General features: G+C 44.0%; 1 protein-coding gene across 1 annotated transcript in view; it reads left to right on the top strand.

Moving 5' to 3' along the window:
* Window positions 1–18,417, top strand: part of SVOPL (SVOP like) — a 71,683-nt gene extending 53,266 nt beyond the window's left edge. The window contains exons 14-15 of the mRNA XM_036247208.1: window positions 15,532–15,645; window positions 18,278–18,417. Of these exons, the coding sequence (XP_036103101.1) occupies window positions 15,532–15,645; window positions 18,278–18,289 (126 nt within the window). The 3' untranslated portion in view covers window positions 18,290–18,417. The remainder of the gene's footprint in view (window positions 1–15,531; window positions 15,646–18,277) is intronic.
* The last annotated feature ends 2,993 nt before the right edge of the window (window positions 18,418–21,410 follow it).

Here is a 21,410-nt window from a genome sequence, read left to right as displayed (position 1 = left end):
TAGGTTCAGCGACATCGGGCCTGTGGCTACTACGAAAGATGGTTAAGGTTCTCCCTGCATGTACATGGCTTTGGACTTCACCCCAGTTTACAGCAAAGGCCCACGTAGCCTTGGCCACGTAGCTGTGGGGTCTACAGGGTCCGGGTAACAAAGTCACACCGTTTCTTGTGGCTTAACAGGGTGTCACATCAAAAGAAACAGTCCAGCATCCAATAGAAGCATTGAAAACATTTTAAATCCTTACAAAAAACTCTGAAAGTGGGAATTCCATTCGTAACTCCCAGCAAAACCTTTTGCCTGCCTCATTTCAGTTGTCACCCATGGCGTGGCCATTGTCCCTGATCTCTAATCTCATCCCCTCCATCTCATTGTCCCTCAAAGTTCAAACTTGACCCAATGCAGCCAGAACTAGCCCTTCTCTGGCCCCTCCAACAGCCTTCCGGAGCCCTCACTGTCTCATGAGCAGCCTTCTGCTGCTCCTCACTGCAATCATACAGCTTCTCAGGATTAAAAAAAAAAAAAGTCCAGCATTGGCCAGTTCATTCAGTGGTTAGAGCATCGGCCCTCAGACCATAGAGTTGTGGGTTCAATTCTGGTCAAAGCCATGTACCCGGTTGCAGGTTCAGTCCCCATCCCTGGTCAGGGTTATGCAGGAGGCAACCAATCGATGTGTCTCTCGCACATTGATGTCTCTCTCTCTCTCTCTCTCTCTCTCTCTCTCTCTCTCTCTGTCTCCCTCCTGCCTCCCTCTCTCCCACTCTGTCTGAAAATAAATAGAAAAATATCCTCAGGTGAGGATTTAAAAACACAAACTAAAAAACAAACACACAGATTCTTCATTAGCAGGCCGGAGAATTCCTTCATTTAAGAGCCTACTTGACAAGTTGTTTTGGAATAATCCTCTACAAATTCTAGCTACCCTCTTTCACAGTTTGGCTCTTAGACCACCACAAAGGACTCAACGAGCTACAATCTATAATTGATAGAATTATTTTATCTCAATTCAACATTCAAGCAGCATTTGTCACATGCCTACCCTATGCCTGGCATTATTCTGGTTCTGTTTATTTGTGAATGTCATATTGTAAACTGGTGGATGTTACATTGTAGCTTGAAATTAGCACGGTGGTAGTACTTGTACCGTGGACATGGACAAGTGCTCATATCAGGGCTTTTTCTTTTTGGAAGGCATCTTGTCAAATGCTGGGTGGCATACCTCCGCAAGACTCCTGCTCTCAAGAGATGTGAATTCAGGTGGGGTGCTTTACAAATATGCAAATAATTAAGATAATTTCAGATTGAGATGGGTGCTTTGAAGGTAATATCCTGAGTAAGAGGGTGACAGGTCTTTTAGGCAGGGCTCTCTGGAGCTGAGACTGAAGAGGCGTTGACAGCTTGTAAAGGGAAGTCACAGTTCAAGTAGGACGGCAGCAGGTGCAGGGGCCGGGAGGTGTGACAGCTGTTGGTTTGTTCCAGGAGTAGGAAGAAGCCGTGGTGGGCAAAGTGGAGAGACATGCAGGGAGCCTGCCCCTTACAGACGTATTGAGGACTCCGGATGTTCTTCTTAGGAGTAGTGGGAAATAATTTAAGGGTTTTAAGCGGGTGAGTGACACAATCAGTTTTGCATTTGAAAAGAATACTCTGGCCCTGACCAGTTTGGCTCAGTGGTTAGAGCCTCAGCCCACAGACCAAAGAGCCATGGGTTCGATTCCGGTCAAGGGCATGTACCTCAATTACAGTTCTGTCCCCGGCCCCAGTCAGGGTAGTGTGGGAGGCAAGCAGTAAGTGTGTCTGTCTCACATCGATGTCTCTCCCTCTCTCTCTCTCCTTCTCTCTCCCTCTCCCTCCATCTCTCTCCCTCTCCTTATTCCTCCCTCCCTCCCACTGTATCTGAAAATAGATGGAAAAATATCCTTAGGTGAGGATTAAAAATAAATAAATAAATAAATAAATAAATAAGACCCTTTAAAAAATAAAAAGAATACTCTAGTTGCTTATATAGAGTGATTCTGGGGGTGGGTGGGGGAGGGACAAGGGTTCCACGTTGCTATGTACTATTCACGTGGAAAGGGAGATAAAACCCCTTCTCTTATAGTAGAAAAATATAGAAAAAGGCTACATAGCCTTTTAAAATTTCCACACAGAAAACAATTTCCCATAGGTAAGGGTGAAAGACAAACCTTTATCTTTCAAGGGCCTCATAAAGCTCTAATTGAATTGTCACAGCTGAACAAAGACTTTCTCGCCCTATCAAACACCTTATCTTCTCCAGAAGCGTGGAAATCCCATCAGTCAATGCAGACCGTGCTACACAGAGCTTCACAAGTTAACGGGAATGAAAAATACACCCATTCCATATTTTCATAAGTGATTTCTCAAAAGCCATAAACATTGAGAAACTGTACAGTGTTCAAGATAAACCTAGAAATTAGTTAAAGTAGTATGGACACATTTTGATCAGTCATAATTGTTGCAATAGGGAAAAGAGTCCATTGTAAACTGAATTCATCTTTGATTTGTACAGAGGCGACTGGGCTTTTTATTTTTTTTTATTTATTGGTTTTGTTTTTTCAATTTTTAAGTTTTTTTCTTTATTCATTTTAGAGAGAGAGGAAAGGAGAGTGAGAGAAATATCGATGAGCGAGAACATTGATCGGCCGCCTCCTGCATGCCCCCCACTGGGGATTTGCCCACAACCTGGGCATGTGCCCTGACCGGGAATCGAATTGGCGACCTCTTGGTGCATGGGTCGATGCTCAACCACTGAGCCACACCGGCTGGGCTGTTTTTTCAATTTTTTATTAATTTATTTTTGTTACAGATGTTTCTCCTTTTTCCCCCCTAGATACCCTCTTCTCCATCCCACCCCCTCACCCACCAGCATTGCTGTCTATGTCCATTGGTTATATATACATGCAAATAAGTTCTTTGGTCTATCTCATCCCTCCCACCCCCTCCTCTGAGGTCTGTCAGTCTGAACCGTACTCCTTTCTATGTCTCTAGGTCTATTTTGTTCATTATATTCCACAAATAAGTGAGATCATGGGGTATTTGTCTTTCTCTGATTGGCTTATTTTGCTTAGCATGATACTCTCCGGGTCCCTCCGTGTCATCTCAAAGAATGAGAGATCTTTCTTTCTTACAGCTGCATAGTACTCCATTGTGTATATGTACCACAGCTTTTTTATCACTCATCTACTGATGGACACTTGGGCTGTTTCCAGATTTTAGCTATTGTAAATAGTGCTGCTATGAACATGGGGGTTGTGACTGGGCATTTTAAAGGGAGGATGAGGAACTAGAAAGAACAGGGTCTGGTGGAGTCGGGGAAGTGAAAATTGCAAAAAGCACGAAGGGCGTTTGGTCCACATGAGAACCAGACAGGGGCCCTGTTTTCAGATGTTGACTGGGACAGTACATTCTTTTGGCAGCCCGGGTCATCGCAAGGAGGCACTTTCAGGAGGGCTGCATCCTAGGAGACAGCCTTGGGCTGTTAGAAACCATGTTCAAATCTGTATCGACCAAGGATGAGGCCTAGGCGAGAAGAGGCTCGAGGAGCCTGGCTAGAGCTGGTCAAGGAGAGTGGCTTCGTCAATGTCATGTGCTTCATACATTTGTTTGTTGTATTTTCAGTGATTTAAGAGATTTCCAAAGGCAATTTTGATTGCATGTGATTTTTTCTTCCATGCTAGAAATAAAAAATTAAAACTAAAATGAAAATTTTACTACCTAATTAAAAAAAATTATTTTTTAAATTTATTTTAGAGAGAGATGAAGGGAGAGGGAGAAAGAGAGACAGAAACATCGATGAGAGAGAACATCGATTGGCCGCCTCCTGCATGCCCCCCACTGGAGATTAGGCCCACAACCTGGGCATGTGCCTGACTGGGAATCAAACTGGTGACCTCTTGGTGCATGGGCCAATGCTCAACCACTGAGCCATACCAGCCGGGCAACTACCTAATATTTTACTAGAGATAAAATATACATATTTTAATTAAGCTCTTTCAATATATTAAATATATGTATATGTAAATATGCACATATATTTACCCAAATTTGATCATTGTTCATATACTTTTTTAATTGAAATATAATTGACATATAACATTATATTAGTTTCAGGTATACAACATAATGATTTGATATATGCAGGTATTACATAGTGGTCCCCACAATAAGTCTAGTTAACATCAATCACTACTCATAATTATACATTTTTCTTTTCTTGTGATGAGAATATTTAAGATTTACTATCTGAGCAACTTTCAAATATACAATATGGTATTATTAACTATACTCATCAGTTGTATTTTATATCCCCAGGACTCATTTATGATATAACCAGAACTTTGTATCTTTTGACCCCCTTCGTTCATTTTGCCCCCTTCCTCAAACTCCCCCCCACACACACCTCTTGCAACCACCAATGTGTTTTCTGTGTCTGTGAGTTCAGATTTGTTTTGTTTCTTATTTTTTGCTTTTACCTTCCACATATAAGTGAGATCATATGGTACTTGTCTTTGTCTGGCTTCTTTCACTTAGCATAGTGCCCTCAAGATCCATCCATACTGTCTCAAGTGCCAGGATTTCCTTATTTTTATGGCTGAATAATACTCCATTGCATATGTATACCACATTTTCTTTAGCCATTCATCCACTGATGGCTACTTACGCCGTTTCCATGTCTTGACCATTGTAAATAACGCAGCGATGAACACAGGAGTGCGGATATCTCTTTGAGATAATGTGTTTGGTCCTTTTGGATAACTATCCAGAAGTAGGATTGGTGGATTACATGGTAGCTCGGTTTTTAAATTTTTGAGGCATCTCTGTGCTTTTTTCCTTAGTGGCTGCACCAATTTATATTCCCACCACCAATCAATAAGTGTTCCCTTTTCTTCACATCCTTGACCACACTTGTTCTCTCTTGTTTTTTGGTAATGGCTATTCTCACAGGTGTGAGGTGGTACCTCATTGTGGTTTTGATTTACATTTCCCTGAAGATCAATGATGTCGAGCAACTTTTCATGTGGACTCTCTGTTCATGTTGACTCTCTGCCCATTTTTTAAAAATAAAAGTAACTTTTTTAAATGTTACTTTTTAGATTGATATTAGAGAGAGAAAAACATCAATTTGTTGTTCCACTTCTTTATGCATTCACTGGTTGCTCAACTGGGGACCAAATCTGCAACCTTGCCATGTCAGGACGATGCTCTAACTCACTGAGCTAGGGCGAGGGCTCGACCCATTTTATTTTTTCCATTACCATTTATCCCCTCTATGCCCTTGTGTACCTCCACCCGCCCTGCCCACTTTTTAATTGAATTCTTTATTTTTTATTGGGTTGTATAAGTTCTTTATATATTTTGGACATTAACCCCTTATCAGATATGGTTTGCTTCTCCATTCCGTAGGTTGCCTTTCCACGTTGTTGATGGTTTCCTTTGCTGTGAGACAACAGAGGAGCCAAGGGTGTACAATGGCAAAAGGACGTGTTGTCTCTGTTTCATTTATTTCTACTCTGCTGTTTATTTTTTTTCCTTCTACTAACTTTGGGCTTTTGGGTTTCATTTGTTCTTCTTTTCCTAGTTCCTTGAAGTGTAAAATTAGGTTGTTTACTTGAGATCTTCTTGTTTCTTCATGTAGACATTTATCACTATGGACCCCCCCCCCCTTTTTTTGAGCTGCTTTTGCTGCATCTATAAGTTTTGGTGTTTTGTATTTCCATTTTCACTTGGCTCAAGGTTTTCCTTTTCTTCACTTTCTTCCTTGACCCATTGGTTGCTCTGTAGCATGTTATGTCATCTCCACATATATGTGAATTTTTCTGTTTTCTTCTTGTAATGGATTACTAGTCTTGTACCATTGTGGTCGGAAAAGATATTTGATATGATTTCAGTCTTCTTAAATTTATTAAGACTTTTTTTCCCTGGCCTAACTTATGATCTCTCCTGGTGCATGTTCCAGGTGAGCTTGAAGAGAATGTGTATTCTATTGTGTTTAGATGGAATGTTCTATACATATTTGTTAAGTCCATGTGCCCTAACGTGTCTTTTAAGGCCAGTGTTTCCTTATTGACTTTCTGTCTACATGACCTATCCATTGCTGAAAGTGGGGTACTAATGTTCCCTATTAGCACTGTATTTTTGTCTATTTGTCCTTTTAGTTTTGTTAATATTTGCTTTGTATATTTAGGTGCTCATATGTTGGGTGCATATTTATAAAGGTTATATTCTCTTGTTGGTTTGACCCCTTTATCTCTATGTAATGACCTCCTTTGTCTCTTTTTTGTCTGTCTTAAAGTCTATTTGTCTGATAAAAGTATATCTGCCCAACTTTCTTTTGACTTCCATTTGCATGGGGTATCTTTTTCTGTTCCTTCACTTTCAGTCTCTGTGTGTCCTTACATCTAAAGTGAGTCTCGCCCTGGCTGGTTTGGCTCAGCCGTTGGAGCATCGGCCTGCGGACCAGAGAGTCCCAGGTTCAGTTCCCACTAGGGGCACATACCAAAATAAGTGAGTCTCTTGTAGGCAACATATAGATGGGTCTTGTTTTCTTTTTATTCATTCAGCCAGTGTTTTTTGTTTTTTTTTTCCAATCCTCACCCGAGGATATTTTTCCATCTATTTTCAGACAGAGTTGGGAGAGGGGGAGAGAGAGAGAAACATCGATGCGAGAGACACATTGATTGGTTGCCTCCCACACAACCCTGACCAGGGCCAGGGACCAAATCACAACAAAGGTACATGCCCTTGACTGGAATTGAACCCACAACTCTTCGGTCCATGGGCTGACGTTCTAACACCTGAGCCAAACCGGCCAAGGCTCAGCCACTGTCTCTTGATTTGAGAATTTAGTCCTTTTATATTTAAAGTAATTATTGATAGGTATGTATTTATTGTCACTTTCTTAATTGTTTTCTGGCTTTGTTATTTGTTTTCTTCTCTTGCTCTACCGTTGTGATTTGATGATTCTCTGTAGTGGTATGCTTGGATTCTTTTCTCCTCCTCTTTTGTTTATCTTCTAGTTTTTTGCTTTGTGGTTACTTGAGGCTTACATAAGACATCTTATAGATGTAACCCTCTTTTTAAAGCTAATAACAACTTAAGCTCAAACTCAATCTAAAGCCTTACATTTTTTACTCCCCGTGCCATGTTTTATATTTTTGATATAATCCTCAGCTTTGTATATTGTCACAATCTACAGCTTTGTCTATTGAGTATCTGTTAACAAATTGCTGTAGTTACAAGTTATGTTTACTACTTTGGGTGTGGGGCAAAGAGAGAAGGCGAAGACGGGCTCGCCAGCCTTTGCAGCTCCGGAGAGGCCTGTCGTCAGCCTCTGGCCACAGTGTGAGGACAGCTTTGGGTAGGCCTCTTCCTCAAAGACTCAGGCGCATTTCAGTCTGCTGTCTCTGCCAGGGGAGGGCAGGTCGCCTGTTAAGACCTGTTCTTGTTTGTTACGAGACCAATAAACATAAACCCTGTTGGCCCCCCAAACCCACTGACCAAGAGGTGTCTGTCCCCTGGGTGGCAGCCACGAAAACAGGCACCAGACACACGTGCAAACTCCTTTCTAGAAGACACTGGCGACCTGGAGTGAGCCAGAGGGACAGTGCGAAGAGTGCACCCATGGGCCTCTGTCTTCGGAGAGCATTTCAGTCGGGCTCCTCCGTGTGGGTTGGACTAGGGGCCTGCCTCTCAGGGAAATGCTTTTTCATCCTCACCTGAGGACATGTTTCCATGTTTTTGTTCAGGTAGAGTGGGAGGGAGAGAGAGGGAGAGAGAGAGAAAAACATCGACGTGAAAGGGACACATCGAGTGGCTGCCTCCTACACGACCAACCAGGACCGGGGACAAACTGCAACTGAGGCACACGCCCTTAGCGGGAACCGAACCCAGGTCTCTCTGGACCGCGGGCCGACACTCTAATCACTGAGCCAAACCGGCCAGGGCTCAGGGTGATGCTTTAAAAAAAAAAAATTCTTGAGTATATGTTTTCCAATTGATTTTAGAAAGAGAGGAAGGAGCCGGTGTGACTCAGTGGTTGAGTGTTTACCCACGCACCAAGAGGTCGCCAGTTCGATTCCCGGTCAGGTTGTGGGCCCAATCCCCGTGGGGGGCATGCAGGAGGCAGCCAATTGATGTTCTCTCTCATTGATATTCCTATTTTCTGTCTCTCCCTCTTCCTCCCCCTTTCTCTAAAATCAATAAAGAAAAAAAAGAGAGGAAGGAAGTAGACAGAGAAAGAGACATCAGTGTGAGAGAGAAGCATCGATTGGTTGCCTCCTGTAGGCGCCCCAACCAGGGATCAAACCTGCAACCTAGAATTGAACCCACAGCCTCCTGGTGTATGGGACGATACTCCAACCAACTGAGCCACCCAGCCAGGGCAGGGTAATGCTCTAAGATAAACAATAAGCCTCTTTTCCAGAAAGACTGGATGTTTCTCCCTCTCTGCTGGGCCCTGGAGGGGTATCCAGGCGAATCCACAGGAGTCCTTGAAGAACGCTTTCTCAGTTGGCTACAGCCGTGTGGGTCTTAGGGACACAAGCCCTGCTGGCTTTCAAAGCTAGATGTTTTGAGGGTTGTCTCTCAGGTGCAGGTCTTAATCGTTAGGGTTCAAACCCTTAGCTCCTCAGGAAGAAGCGTGGAGTTGCGAGTTCCCTCAGAACTGGGGGTCGTTGCCCCAGGAGTGGTTTATGGCTAGATTGTGTCTCAGCCTCTCCTACACATTTTTTGTTTTACATTTTTCTTTTTCCCCAGCTTTTTCTTTATTTTTCCATTACAGTTGACATTCAGTATTATTTTATATCATTTTCAGGTGCACAGCACAGTGGTTAGACATTTATATAATTTACGATGCGATTCCCCCGATAAGTCTAGCATCTACCTGGCATGAAATACAGTTATTACAGTATTATTGACTCTATTCCCCACGCTGTACTCGACATCTCTGTGACTGTTTTGTAACTGCCAATCTGTACTTTTCAATCACATCACCGTTTTCACCCAGACCCCCAACCCCTCACCCCCCTCCCATCTGGCAACCCTGTTTGTTCTCTGTATTTGAATCTATTTCTGTTTCTCTCCTACACATTTGATGGGGTTCTTCTCTCTTGCCTTACATGTAGGAGTCGTTCAGCTAGTTTGGGGTTTCTTTCAAACTGTTGCATGTATAGCTGTGGATTCAGTGTGTCCAGGGAGGAGGGGTGTTCAGCATCCTTCTGTGTCACCACCTTGATCCAGAACCTTCATATTCTTTCTGTAGTTTGCCTTTTGCACAGAAAAACATGTTGCAGACATTTTTTTTTCCCATGTCAATAAATATAAAAAACAAGGCCTTTCAAAAGTTACTTTTCAATTCCTCTATCGGTTCCATATTGTTGAAAGTCTAGACTATTTCAGATATTTTTCTATTATAAACAATAGTCGTGAGCATCCTTGTGCTTACACTTTTTCTTTTTTTTCTTTGATTTTGGAAAGAAAGGGAGAGAAACACTGTTGAGAGAGAACATCAATTGGCTGCCTCCTGCATGCCCCCACTGGGGATCAGACCCACAACCTGGGCATGTGCCCTGACCGGGAATCAAACCGGAGACCTCTTGGTACATGGGTCGACGCTCAGCTACTGAGCCACACTGGCTGGGCATCTTGTGCTCACACTTTTATGTAGCTATGCAATTATCTCCTTTGGATGAATTCCTAGAAATTGGATTCATAGGTCAAAAGGTCTGCTCATTTTCCATTTTGATACATTGGACTAAAATGCCCTTGGGGAAGGTGGTACCAATGCCTAGAAACCCACTATTTCACATAGGGGCCAACTGGTCTTCTTAGTCTTTTTCGTCTTTGCCTAACTTACTGTCCATAAATGCTATCTCTTTGTTGTTGTAATTAGCCTTTCTTTGTCTAGGAAATATTTAAATTGGGTACTTCATTTTTTTAGCTTGCTCATTCAGGTCTTTGCCTGTTTTTCAATTCGTTTTTTGAAACATTGATCTGTAAGAGTTTTTTTTATACATAAAGGATTTTAACTGTTTCTGTCATGTTGCAAATATTACCCCCTCCCAGCTTTTCACCTGTGGCTCATTCTTGTTTATGGTCTCCTTTCTCTGTACAGAACCTTCAGGTTACACTTAAACTTACCAATATTTTTTGTCACAATTTCTGGCTTCTGAGATTGGGATTATGAAAATCCATATCTGTCTTTTCTTCGTGGCCTTCTCTTTTGGGGGAGAGGGTGTGTAAACCTCTTGAAGCAAACATGCATATAAAAGAGTCCAGATCATAAGTGGACAACGCAACCTGTTTCCACAGTGACTGCATCCCAGATTCTGACCCAGCAGTCCCCGACTTGCCATCGAAGCATTAAAGGGTGACGTCTCCTTCAGGAAACGGCTCTTCGATTTCCGAAATGCAGGCCAGTTGTCCCCACACTGTGTTGAATAACCTGGTTTTTACTCATCCATTAGAAATGTGTTTGCTCAATTCCCATCATTACCTGGCCTATCTTTAGCCTCATTCTTTCAGTCCATTGATCTGTCTGGTGTTGTCACCGTCATGTGACCCTGAAGAATGAACTTTTTAGTACAATTTCAAAACCGGCTGTTAAAGCCCCATTTCATCGCTCTTCTGAGAGATACTTTAGAATCAGCCTGCCTCCCTTGTGGGCCCAAATCCTATTAGGGTTTTGTTAATTTGTTAAATGTATAGGTTAAGGTAGGAAAAATTGACTTTTTTGGTGTGTTGTCTTATTTTTTTTTTAAACTTCTAGTGAAGGAAGTTCTATTTGTTTTGTATTTATTTTTTTCTATATTGACTTGAGAGAGAGAGGAAGGGAGAGGGAGAGATAGAAACATCAGTGAGAAAGAACATTGATTGGCCGCCTCCTGCATGCCCACCACTGGAGATTTGGCCCACAGCCTGGGCGTGTGTCCTGACCGGGAATCGAACCGGCGACCTCTTGGTGCGTGGGTTGACGCTCAGTCACTGAGCCACACCGGCCGGGTGTGTATTTTCTTCCTGAGATTGTGGTTTGTGTTTCAGTTTGTTCAGTTTCCTTGTCCACCCCTGCTGGGAGTCTCTTGTTTTCTTCACATAGATCCTGCACGTCTTGTTTACCCTTAGGCGTTTTATGGCTTTTCAGTGTTATTGTGAATAGATTATTTTCTTTCATTATAACTTCGAGTCTAACATTCTAACAAGTTATTTGTATTTGGACGGGCGATTGAGTTTGCTGTCTATTGATTTTTAAACAGCCAGCTCATTCTGGTTTTTCATTCGAGTCTCAAGTTTTTCAGGTTTATAATTGCATCCTGTGATTTTATTTCTCCGTGTTGAATCCTTCTAGTTAGCATTTTAATGTGCTTGTGATTTCAGAGCTTACAAAAGGAAACAGCCCCACTGACGGTCCCTTTCCTCTTTCTAGCCAAAATTCGTGAGAGGGTTTCTCCTGACTGTTCTCGCTTCCCCCCCGCACCCCACTCGCACGCTCACCTTCTGCAGCCTGGTTGCAGCCATCCCTGCTCGACCAAAATGAATCCTGGTGAGGTCTCTGGTGGCCTCCACGTCTCTAAATCCATTAGTCCCCCATCTCCCGTGACTTCTCGCCCCCTGGAAGGACTGGTGGCCACGCCCTTCTCATGGTGCCCGTCACCTCGCCCTCTTACGATTTCCTTCCTACAGCTTTGGCTGTTTCTTTTCATTCTCTTTGTTGTGTATTGCCCTCTGATTGCTCAATGTTAGAGCCTCATGTTTCCATATTTTACTCTCCACTTAGGTGATCTCACCTGTTTATTTTAATGGTCAACGATGTGCTCATGCCTACGAGATTGATCTCTCTAGACGAGGCCTTTCTCCTGCAGGCTGGGTTCATACAGCCAACCACCTCTTCAACGTTTCCCCTTGGATATCTCAACATCATCTTAAACTCAGCATGTCCAAGATTAAATTCCTGACATTTCTCCCCGAACCCTCCAATTTCCATCAGTGTACGGCATCGCCATCCAACCTGGAGCTGTCCTTCTCTGGTCCCTTCTCTCATCACGTTCCATCCTCAGACCACGTGGCTTTAACATTTCAGTAGATGCTGGATCATCCTCTTATCTGCTTTCCCACCACCAGCACCGTTCTGGGTCAAACTACCATCACATTTCACTGGACTCCATGAAGATCTATTATTATTGTGCTTATTATGACCCTTCATTGTCTTGCCCCTTCCCTTCCTCAAAGATAAAGACCAAAATCTTCGACATGATGTTACAGGATCTACCAATGAGGCCCCCCATCTTGTACTCTTACCTGCTGTTTACTTAGCTATAAACCATCTGGCTCTTGTAATGCATTAAAAACGCCGTAATTATTTTTCCTGGGGTTTTCTCACTTGCTGGCACTGGAGACCTTCATCCCCTCCCACCCCACCTCCACCTCTGGGTAGCTCTGCTTCGTCCCCCGCCTAGGAAAGCCCTCCCTCTTGCCGTAAACTAAGTTTGGTCTCTGTTAGGAGCTCTTTGCGCTCGCTGAGAGTTTCCTTCATATTGCTTATCAGGTTGTGGTTGCTTATTTGACAGGCTGTTTGAAATCTCTCTCCCCCAATGGACTGTAGGACTCGAGAGGACAGGGATACGTGCATATTTTGCGAATTCTTTATTCCTGATCTCCTTTTCCAGGACCTGGCATATAGTGGGTACTCAGAATATTTTGTGAATGATGTGTTTTGTTTTTTTTGTATAAAGAAAAATGTATTTTTCCTATTCATTTTGTAACCAACCATTTTGTGGAAATATCTTGGATCAGTTTGGGTTGTCAGAAAAGTGGATGCCACCACCATGGAATTACATATGCCAGAGATTTATTGGGAAATACCAGGAAGGGTGAGTGGGGCGGGGGCGGGGAGCAGGAGCGCCTTCAGGTGGTGATGCAGCTGTACCAGCAGCACCTAGCCAGCGCTTTCTTTCAGTTCTAGGGGCCAGTATTTCACTTACAAGTCTTGAATCAATCCTCATGCATGAGATGGTTTTTGTTTGCGGGTGTTTTCTCTTTCCTAGGCTCTCATCATCCAGGTTTCATTAAAAACAAATGTTTCTTCTTTCCCTGGACTCTGTTCCAGAGATTTGAAAGAACCGATCTATGAAAGTACCTCCCGGCACTTCTGAGGATGTACTTCTCTAGTCCCTCCTAGTGGTGTGTTCCTTAATAGTTACACTTCTAAAAAAATAATAATAATAATTTAAGCCCTGGCCGGTTTGGCTCAGCGGTTAGAGCGTCGGCCTGCGGTCCGGAGAGACCCGGGTTCGGTTCCCGCTAAGGGCACGTACCTCGGTTGCAGTTTGTCCCCGGCCCTGGTTGGTCGTGCGGGTGGCAGCCACTCGATGTGTCCCTTCACGTCGATGTTTCTCTCTCTCTCTCCCTTCCTCTCTCTCCCTCCCACTCTATCTGTACAAAAAATGGAAAAATACCCTCGGGTGAGGATAAAAAAAAAAATAGTTACACTTCTCATGTCTTATACATTTCTTAAGTTTAATCCTAAGCGTTTTATTTTTGTTTCCATTAGCTGTGTCCCACAAACTTAATATTGTTTTACTTTCATTACATTCAATGTATTTTTTTAGTTTTATTTTTGAGACTTTCTTGACCCACAGTTTAAACGTTTTTGGAGATTTTGCTGTTATCTTTGTTAGTTAGAGTTTGATACCATTTTAGTCAGAGGACCCATTCTATAATTTTAGTTCTTTAAAATCTTTTGAGGTACATTTTATGGCCCAGGATATGGTCTATTTGGTGAATGTTCCACAGGCTAGAAAAGAATGTATATTATTGTTTTTTGGTGGTGTGTTCTATATCAACTAGATTCTGGTGGCTGTTGAAATTATACAAAATAAGCAGGTGTGTGTGTGTGTATCCATTGCTGAGAGAGGTGCACTGAAGTCTCCAACTGTATGTGGATTTATCCGTTTCTCCTTTCATTCAGTTTTTACTGAATGCATTTTGAGGCTCTGTTGTCTGGTGCAGAAACCACTAAGATTGTTGTCTAGTTGGACTGAAACTTTTATTAGGTAATATATCCTTTTGGTCCCTAGTCTAGGCTGATTTTCAGAAGTAGAGATGATCAGATCTTTGTGATGCAGTGAATCTGGAGTGGGGCTCAAGACCTGCATTTTAACAGACTTCCCAGACAACTTTATAACCAGGTGTAACTCAGAATTCTCGCTTGCAAACAGAAATTGACTATGGTTAACTTAGAAAGGAACTCGGTGGAAGAACACCCAGTAATACCCACTGGACTGCTAGGAAGCAGAGCCCTGTACCCCCACAGGGAAGCCAAAGCAGTTGTTCTCCGGACCCCAGCTGGTTGAGCAGTTTATGAGCTAAGCCCAACACATTAGGGGTCCCACCACCTAGGACTTTGAATCTGGTGCAAAGGATATGAGGTGGGGATAATTTAAAATTCTTTAGTCGGTGGCAAGAATTTTGATGTCAGTAATAAAAGGGGCAACAATGGCAGTTTAGACACGCGTGTAACTACGGCGTGATTTGGTCACAATTCAGGCAGTCTGGTCTCTTGGTTTCTGCACCTTTTCCGAGCCTGGTTTCCCAGCCTTATAGATGGATGTATATATACACACATAGTTATACAAGTCCTGTTTTGGGAAAGTTGTATGTACTTTTTTGGGGGGAAATAAAGTCAGAAATGGAACCTATTACTTGCTAAGCCAATTACAAAATAATGAGGGTAATAGAATGGGTTCTATTCATGCCAAGTGGAATTATTTATGGTCCCGGAAGGCAGCAGGCCTAATGCAGAGGATGGACTCTGATGCGACTTTGGACAAGCGTCTCTTAGCTGACTCGAGGCTCATCTGTCAAGTCGGGAGGTCGGACTTGACCAGTTTCCAGGCCTCTCCAAGTTGCAATATTCTAGGACTCTGAGTCTAGAGCCTTCTGTTCCTTGGCTACTTCAGTTCATTTTTGTGAAGTTAGTTGACAGCTACCAGGTGCTTGGCTTGTTGCTAACTTTGGGCACATCCTGCAGAAACTGACGCGTGAGATGGAGTGCCGAACTTGGCATTGCTAGGGTGCGAGGATGCAGACCGCAGGACGTGCGCAGAGTGGCAGAAATCCATTCTTACCCAATAGCTTTGCTTGTCACACATGAAGTGAAAGAAACATAATGAACAAGATGTTATCTTTTCAGAAAGACCCTGAGATTTTGTTTCTCCCAGTCACCCTGTCAGACTGAAGAGGGGAAATGGATGTTTGGCAGAGGGGTGCACTGAATGAGGGTTAGAAGCTAAGCACGCTGAATTGGTGCCCCGGTTTGCTCCGGAGGCCTGGGGGGCGGGTGCGGACAAGTCTAAGCTGGCCAGTGCGTGACCCCAGTCCCAGGTCGTAGAGGGACCCACAGCATGCCCACAACAGCACAACCTAGACCGGCCACCAAGAATCTTCACTTGTGACCCCCCTTTGAAGTAAGGGTCAGTTTAGAAGTGACAGGCACAATAAGTTGTCATTCCTTATGACTTGCAGGTTCTCATGAGCGCATCATTGCTGGGGGCCCTGTGTCTTTTTTCCTCAGTCTGTGTTATATGTGCCATTTCTGCATTTACTCTCCCCATTGAGACCAAAGGCCGGGCCCTACAGGTAAGTCTATGTACTCTCAACCACCACCTTTAGACCAAAGCTAATGAACTCGGGAGTATGAAAATCCTTTTAAGCAGACAGGATGATATTCGCGTGCTAACCCTGATACTTGTTTAGTGTGTCCGATAGGAAAACTGGGTATCGTTTTCCCGCATGTAACTTGGAGCAGCACTAGTTAAAGTAGCTGATCACCCACTTCAAACCGCTGCTTCCTGTAAAAGTTAGAGCTGGATTCAGACACCGGGTGAAGGACAGCTGTCGAGGCCTCAGCATTCTGGCTGTCCCCCTTTTCCATCCGGATGCAAGCATTGCTGCAGAAGTCAAGGTGGCCAGAGCAGCAGCAGTCGCTGTCTGTGTTGCCTTCACAGTGACAGCATATTTACACACTAGTCCAGCTGCCTTTCCCCTACTACTGGCCGCCCGTGGTGAGAGTCAAGGTTCAGCAGCACCAGCTGCCATCCATGCAGCACTCTGACCAGTCCGTAGACGCTACTGACTGCGCAATGCATTTTGCCAAGCACATTAAAAAACAAAATAAAACAATGCCCCAAAGTGTAAGGTATGCTCCCACGGGCAAAGCTGTAGGAGACAGGGCCTCTCCTACCCTTGCGCCCTCATCAAAGTATGGGTGGTGGCACTGATGTTTTCCTGCCTTAACCACACAGCTTGTTGCTGGAACACAAGGTGTGCGCATGTGAGCACGTGGCGGGAGGGGAGCGCGCGTGGCGGGAGGGGAGCGCGCGTGGCGGGAGGGGAGCGCGCGTGGCGGGAGGGGAGCGCGCGTGGCGGGAGGGGAGCGCGCGTGGCGGGAGGGGAGCGCGGTTGGGTTGATCTTGAGCTGCTGCCCCTAAACGAGGCTGCTCAGAGTCATGCTGCTTCTCTGGCTGAACATGACTCGCTCTCTGTCCTAGTACACTAGACACACGTTAGTACTGGTGTTGGTACTGATGCATTTTGTCTGTGAGTAGATACAAGGCAGGAACTTTTGAGTAAAGGAAAACACACACCACTCTTGAATTTCTTCCTAGGTCCAGAATATGCCCTAGCTTATCATTAAGGTAACACATTCATTGAATACCTAAAGCTAGAGACTAAATTTGATTCATATGATTCTTTTAAATCTTATAGAAAGGGATTAACTGATGCTTCACACAAATGAAGAAACCAAGGCTAAATTGAGTGACTCGTATAAAGAAACATGCCAGTATCTAGGAGGACTGGAATTTAAAAGAGAGTCCAAAATTAAGTGATGCTAAATCTTACTACTTAATAAGCATAGAAAATTAGATTAACACTACACATAAAAGAAAACCAGGTTCACCATCTAATGTGCTCTATGGATTTCCAATTAAAGTCACATCCACTTAAAAAAGGACCATTCCCACCCTGGCCGGTTTGGCTCAGTGGTTAGAGCGTCGGACTTTGGACCGTAGAGTCCCGGGTTCGGTTCCCGCTAAGGGCATGTACCTTGGTTGCAGTTTGTCTCTGGCCCTGGTTGGGGTCATGTGGGTGGCAACCACTCTATGCGTCTCTCTCACATTGATGATTTTCTCTCTCTCTTCCTCCCTTTCTCCCCCGCACTCTATTTGAAGATAAATGCAAAAATGTCCTCGGGTGAGGATAAAAAAAAAAAAAAGGACCATTCCCTCTTCTGTTGACTGAAACTTGATTTTAGCATTGTGGTGGAATCATTTTATGTTTATAAGTCATTAAAAAAATTGATTTTAGAGAAACATCGATTGAACCTGCCACCTTTTGGCTCCAACCTACTGAGCCACAGTAGCCAGGGCTGAAAGCCTATGTAATATAACTTCCTCACAACTTTTACATGTATGTTCAATAAATACAATTGGGCACATAAAGCCATTGAGTGGCTGTATGTAAGACCCTAGAACGTTTTTTTAAAAAAGGAGAAATCTTGCCCTGGCCAATTTGGTTCAGCGGTTAGAGCGTCAGTCTGCGGTCCGGAGAGACCCGGGTTCGGTTCCCGCTAAAGGCATGTACTTCGGTTGCCGTTTGTCCCCGGCCCTGGTTGGTCGTGCGGGTGGCAGCCACTCGATGTGTCCCTTCACGTCGATGTTTCTCTCTCTCTCTCTCCCTCTCTCTCCCTCCCACTCTATCTGTACAAAAAATGGAAAAAATATCCTCGGGTGAGGATAAAAAAATAAATAAATAAATAAAAAAGGAGAAATCTTAAAAGATGTTTATCTTGCAGTCTCGTGAGCACTTAATGTATGAAACAATCTAGTGACTCTCACAAAAACTAGAAATATTTAAAACGTGGCAAAAACGTTAACTTCCAATAACAATCTGACTGGATGAACTACCCTGGTTAATAGTTTAATAGCAGTAATTTTACTTTAGAAGTATTCATTTTGATGAGCCTCATAAACTAAAAAATAAACTGCTGAAAGAGGATGTTTATAACGTGATTCCTTCTGAATGATCGCTGTACTGCACTAGAATAACCGGATTTTATAGTAACCACTGTGTCAGGAACACAGGTACATTCCTGTCAAGTTTATTAAAGAGCCTTCTATATCACTAGCTTCTGGTGCCAGACAGCTGAGCAGCAACAGGGAGAAGACTTTCTTTAAATATACTGATCTATTAAATAATTTATGTTTTCCAGCAAATAAAATGAAGACATGAAATCTGTCTACCAAAGAAGAAAAACTCATTTTATCTTCACCAAGAGCTGTGGTACAATTTTAAAAACCGGATTTCATTTCTGTATGTTACTTAAAATTAAGAAACTGATTAAACAAAGTAAGGCACACAAGAATTTGTGGGTTGACTGCATACTGATCTCTTCCCTAAGAGCCAATATCCATGGAACTTGCATGAAACATACTTTTAAAACTGCAAAGGTGTGTCTGTGGGAGAGGACTTTTCTTCCTTGACATCGCCTCTTAACCTTGAGGTAATTCATCCTCAGACAAAACACACATATACTTTATAGACTCCCCTGAGGTCTACAGCCCAAGTTAGGCAGAAATTTTGTAGTTAGGACAAGAACTTGCGATGGTATCATTAAGGCTTTCAAATTAGTCATAACATTTACAATATAAATGAGCATATTTACTAAAATTGTGGCTTCCAGAGTTTATTAATGAAACTTAACTTATTCACAAAACAATATGCTTCCAGTAGTATGAGTCTTGTATATAATCACGCAGTCAGGAACAGACTAATCTTCCCCATTCACTGTTTCCGCTCTAATCTCACAAATTCACAGGGGAATCCGATTCCCGAGAGAACAGATGCAGAAGCAGCAAGCTTGCCTGCGCCACGGAGCTGTCCGTCGGCCCTTGCTGCGCAGCACGGCGCCTGCGGTTTTTACAGTCTGTCTGTCTGATTCCTGTTCAGACTTACGCTGCAGCCCTGCGATCAGGGCCCTGCGGCTCGGCTCACCTGCTCCTCTCTCGGCCATGGCGCAGCCACGGAAGGGTCCCTGCACTAGCAACCCGTGCAGGAGAGGGTCTGGAGCCCTGCTTCCACAGGGTGCAGACCATTCCGACTGCAACCACAGGCACACTGGCTGTAAGTGAGGAGTCTTTCTGTACAGGGCCGGACGGCAAATATTTTAGGCTTGGGGAACTACATATGATCTGTTGCTTTGTTCCCTCCACAAGCCTTTAAAAATGCAAAAAACATTGTGAGCTCTGAGGCTGTGTAAAAGCAAGCCGTAGGCTGAATGTTGTTGAAATCAATTTCTAGGCACAAGATGAAGGCTGGTCCTGCCTGGGGCCACAGCAGAAAACCAGACGCTAGTGGGAACTCTCGGGCGCCTGTGAAGGCTCTGCGCGACCAGAAACGCGTTGTGACTAGCCAGCCACACACCAAGCCAACCGTGGGCGCTATACTTTCTTGTTCCTTATTCTTTAGCCTTTAAAAGCTTTCTGCTCGAGTCACCTAACTTGTCTTCTTTAAACAGGTTTGGTGACAGGGTGGAAGCTGACTGCTAACGGCCTGCGGGACAAGACAGGTGAGGAGCCGGCTGAACGCTTTGAGTTCACTGTTCCTCTTGTCACAGCCAAGGGCCGTTGGTAAGTCACCCTCGCACTGGAGCTCCACTCCCTTGTGTGTAGCTCTCCAATCTAAACACTTCATTTAAAACATACATTGTCCCGGAAAGGTTCCAGAGCAGTTATGTTGGTAGCTGTGAGGGAAGCCCACAGCATCAACTGCACTGCCGGGAGGGAGACTGGGGAACTCAATTGAGATTTTTTTAACCAACGGCACAACAAAATCAAAACAGGCATAAGCCAGACCATTAAAAGCCACTAGGGTGTCTGGCACTATAAAACAAATCTTCTCAGGAAAGGAGTGCTAATAGGAATCTCAGAATAAAAGGTCAAACACGTGCAACACGTCAGAGCACCTGCCCCTCAATCGGAGCCTTCCGTGCGAGGGTGAGTTGGCCATGGAACAGATTAGGTGGAAATCAGTTTCCCTGCCCACCTCAAAAATTCCATGCGACAAGGTCCACTGTAAACTGCCACCCACCCCAAACCAGCAGCACATCCCTCTTCGGTATTCACTGGGCTCTAAGAAACTCAGGGTCATTAGCTAAGAAAATGAGATCAAGTTTTAAAGAACTGAGTGTTCTGCTTTCTGACATACCTGCTTATTTTGTCTCAGAACTGTGGTCCTGGAAGCTGTAGATATCTATAAAAATAGCAAAATCTTACTACAACAACCTAAAATGACAATGGCCATTATGGTGAGTGTTCCTGTTACATAAGAGCACTCACTTATGAAGTGCACCTGAAAGTAAAGGTTTCTAGATCAACAACCAGAATGGGCCCTGGCCAGTTTGGCTCAGCGGTTAGAGCGTCGGCCTGCGGTCCGGAGAGACCCGGGTTCGGTTCCCGCTAAGGGCACATACTTCGGTTGCAGTTTGTCCCCGGCCCTGGTTGGTCATGCGGGTGGCAGCCACTCGATGTGTCCCTTCACGTCAATGTTTCTCTCTCTCTCTCTCCCTTCCTCTCTCTCCCTCCCACTCTATCTGTACAAAAAATGGAAAAATATCCTCGGGTGAGGATAAAAAACAAACAAACAAAAAAACAACCAGAATGGAATGCTTATTTATTTTTTTTATCCTCACCCAAGGACATTTTTGCATTTATCTTTGGACAGAGCGGGAGGGAGGAAGAGAGAGAGAGAGAAACATCAATGTGAAAGAGACATGTCGACTGGCTGCCACCCACATGACCCCAACCAGGGCCGGGGACAAACTGCAACCCAGGTACGTGCCCTTAGCGGGAACCGAACCCGGGACTCTCTGGTCTGCAGGCCAACGCTCTAACCGCTGAGTCAACCTGGCCAGGGCCCTGGAATGCTTATTTTTAATTGGTGTGCAGGAGAACCCCAGTCCAAATGATTCAAAGTTCCAAAATAGCTTCATTGAAAGATTCACTACAAAAAGCTAAATGAAAAATTAAAGACACAAGTACTTACAACAAGACTGATGTGACCCCTTCTACTCCCCTCTATCCTCCTTTACGTGACTACTCAGAGTCTACTAATACTCTATCTGAATCTTTTTTCCACTCTGAAGATCATGAGCAAAAGTCCACCAAGTTAGTGGCCCTGCAACAGTCCCAAAGCCAACATCAAAATAGTGGCCTTAAAATCGGCATCTCATTTGCAATCAACTTGGACACTGGGAAAAAGTGTCCATGAAGGTTCGGTCAAATCCTTCCCTACCACCTTCAACACTCCCATATCTACTCTCAAAGGATGGCCCCCATATGGGCTCA

This window comes from Molossus molossus, unplaced genomic scaffold (genome assembly GCF_014108415.1).
Source record: "Molossus molossus isolate mMolMol1 unplaced genomic scaffold, mMolMol1.p scaffold_m16_p_7, whole genome shotgun sequence".
Classification (NCBI taxonomy): domain Eukaryota; kingdom Metazoa; phylum Chordata; class Mammalia; order Chiroptera; family Molossidae; genus Molossus; species Molossus molossus.
This window is presented reverse-complemented; position numbering and strand designations above follow the sequence as displayed.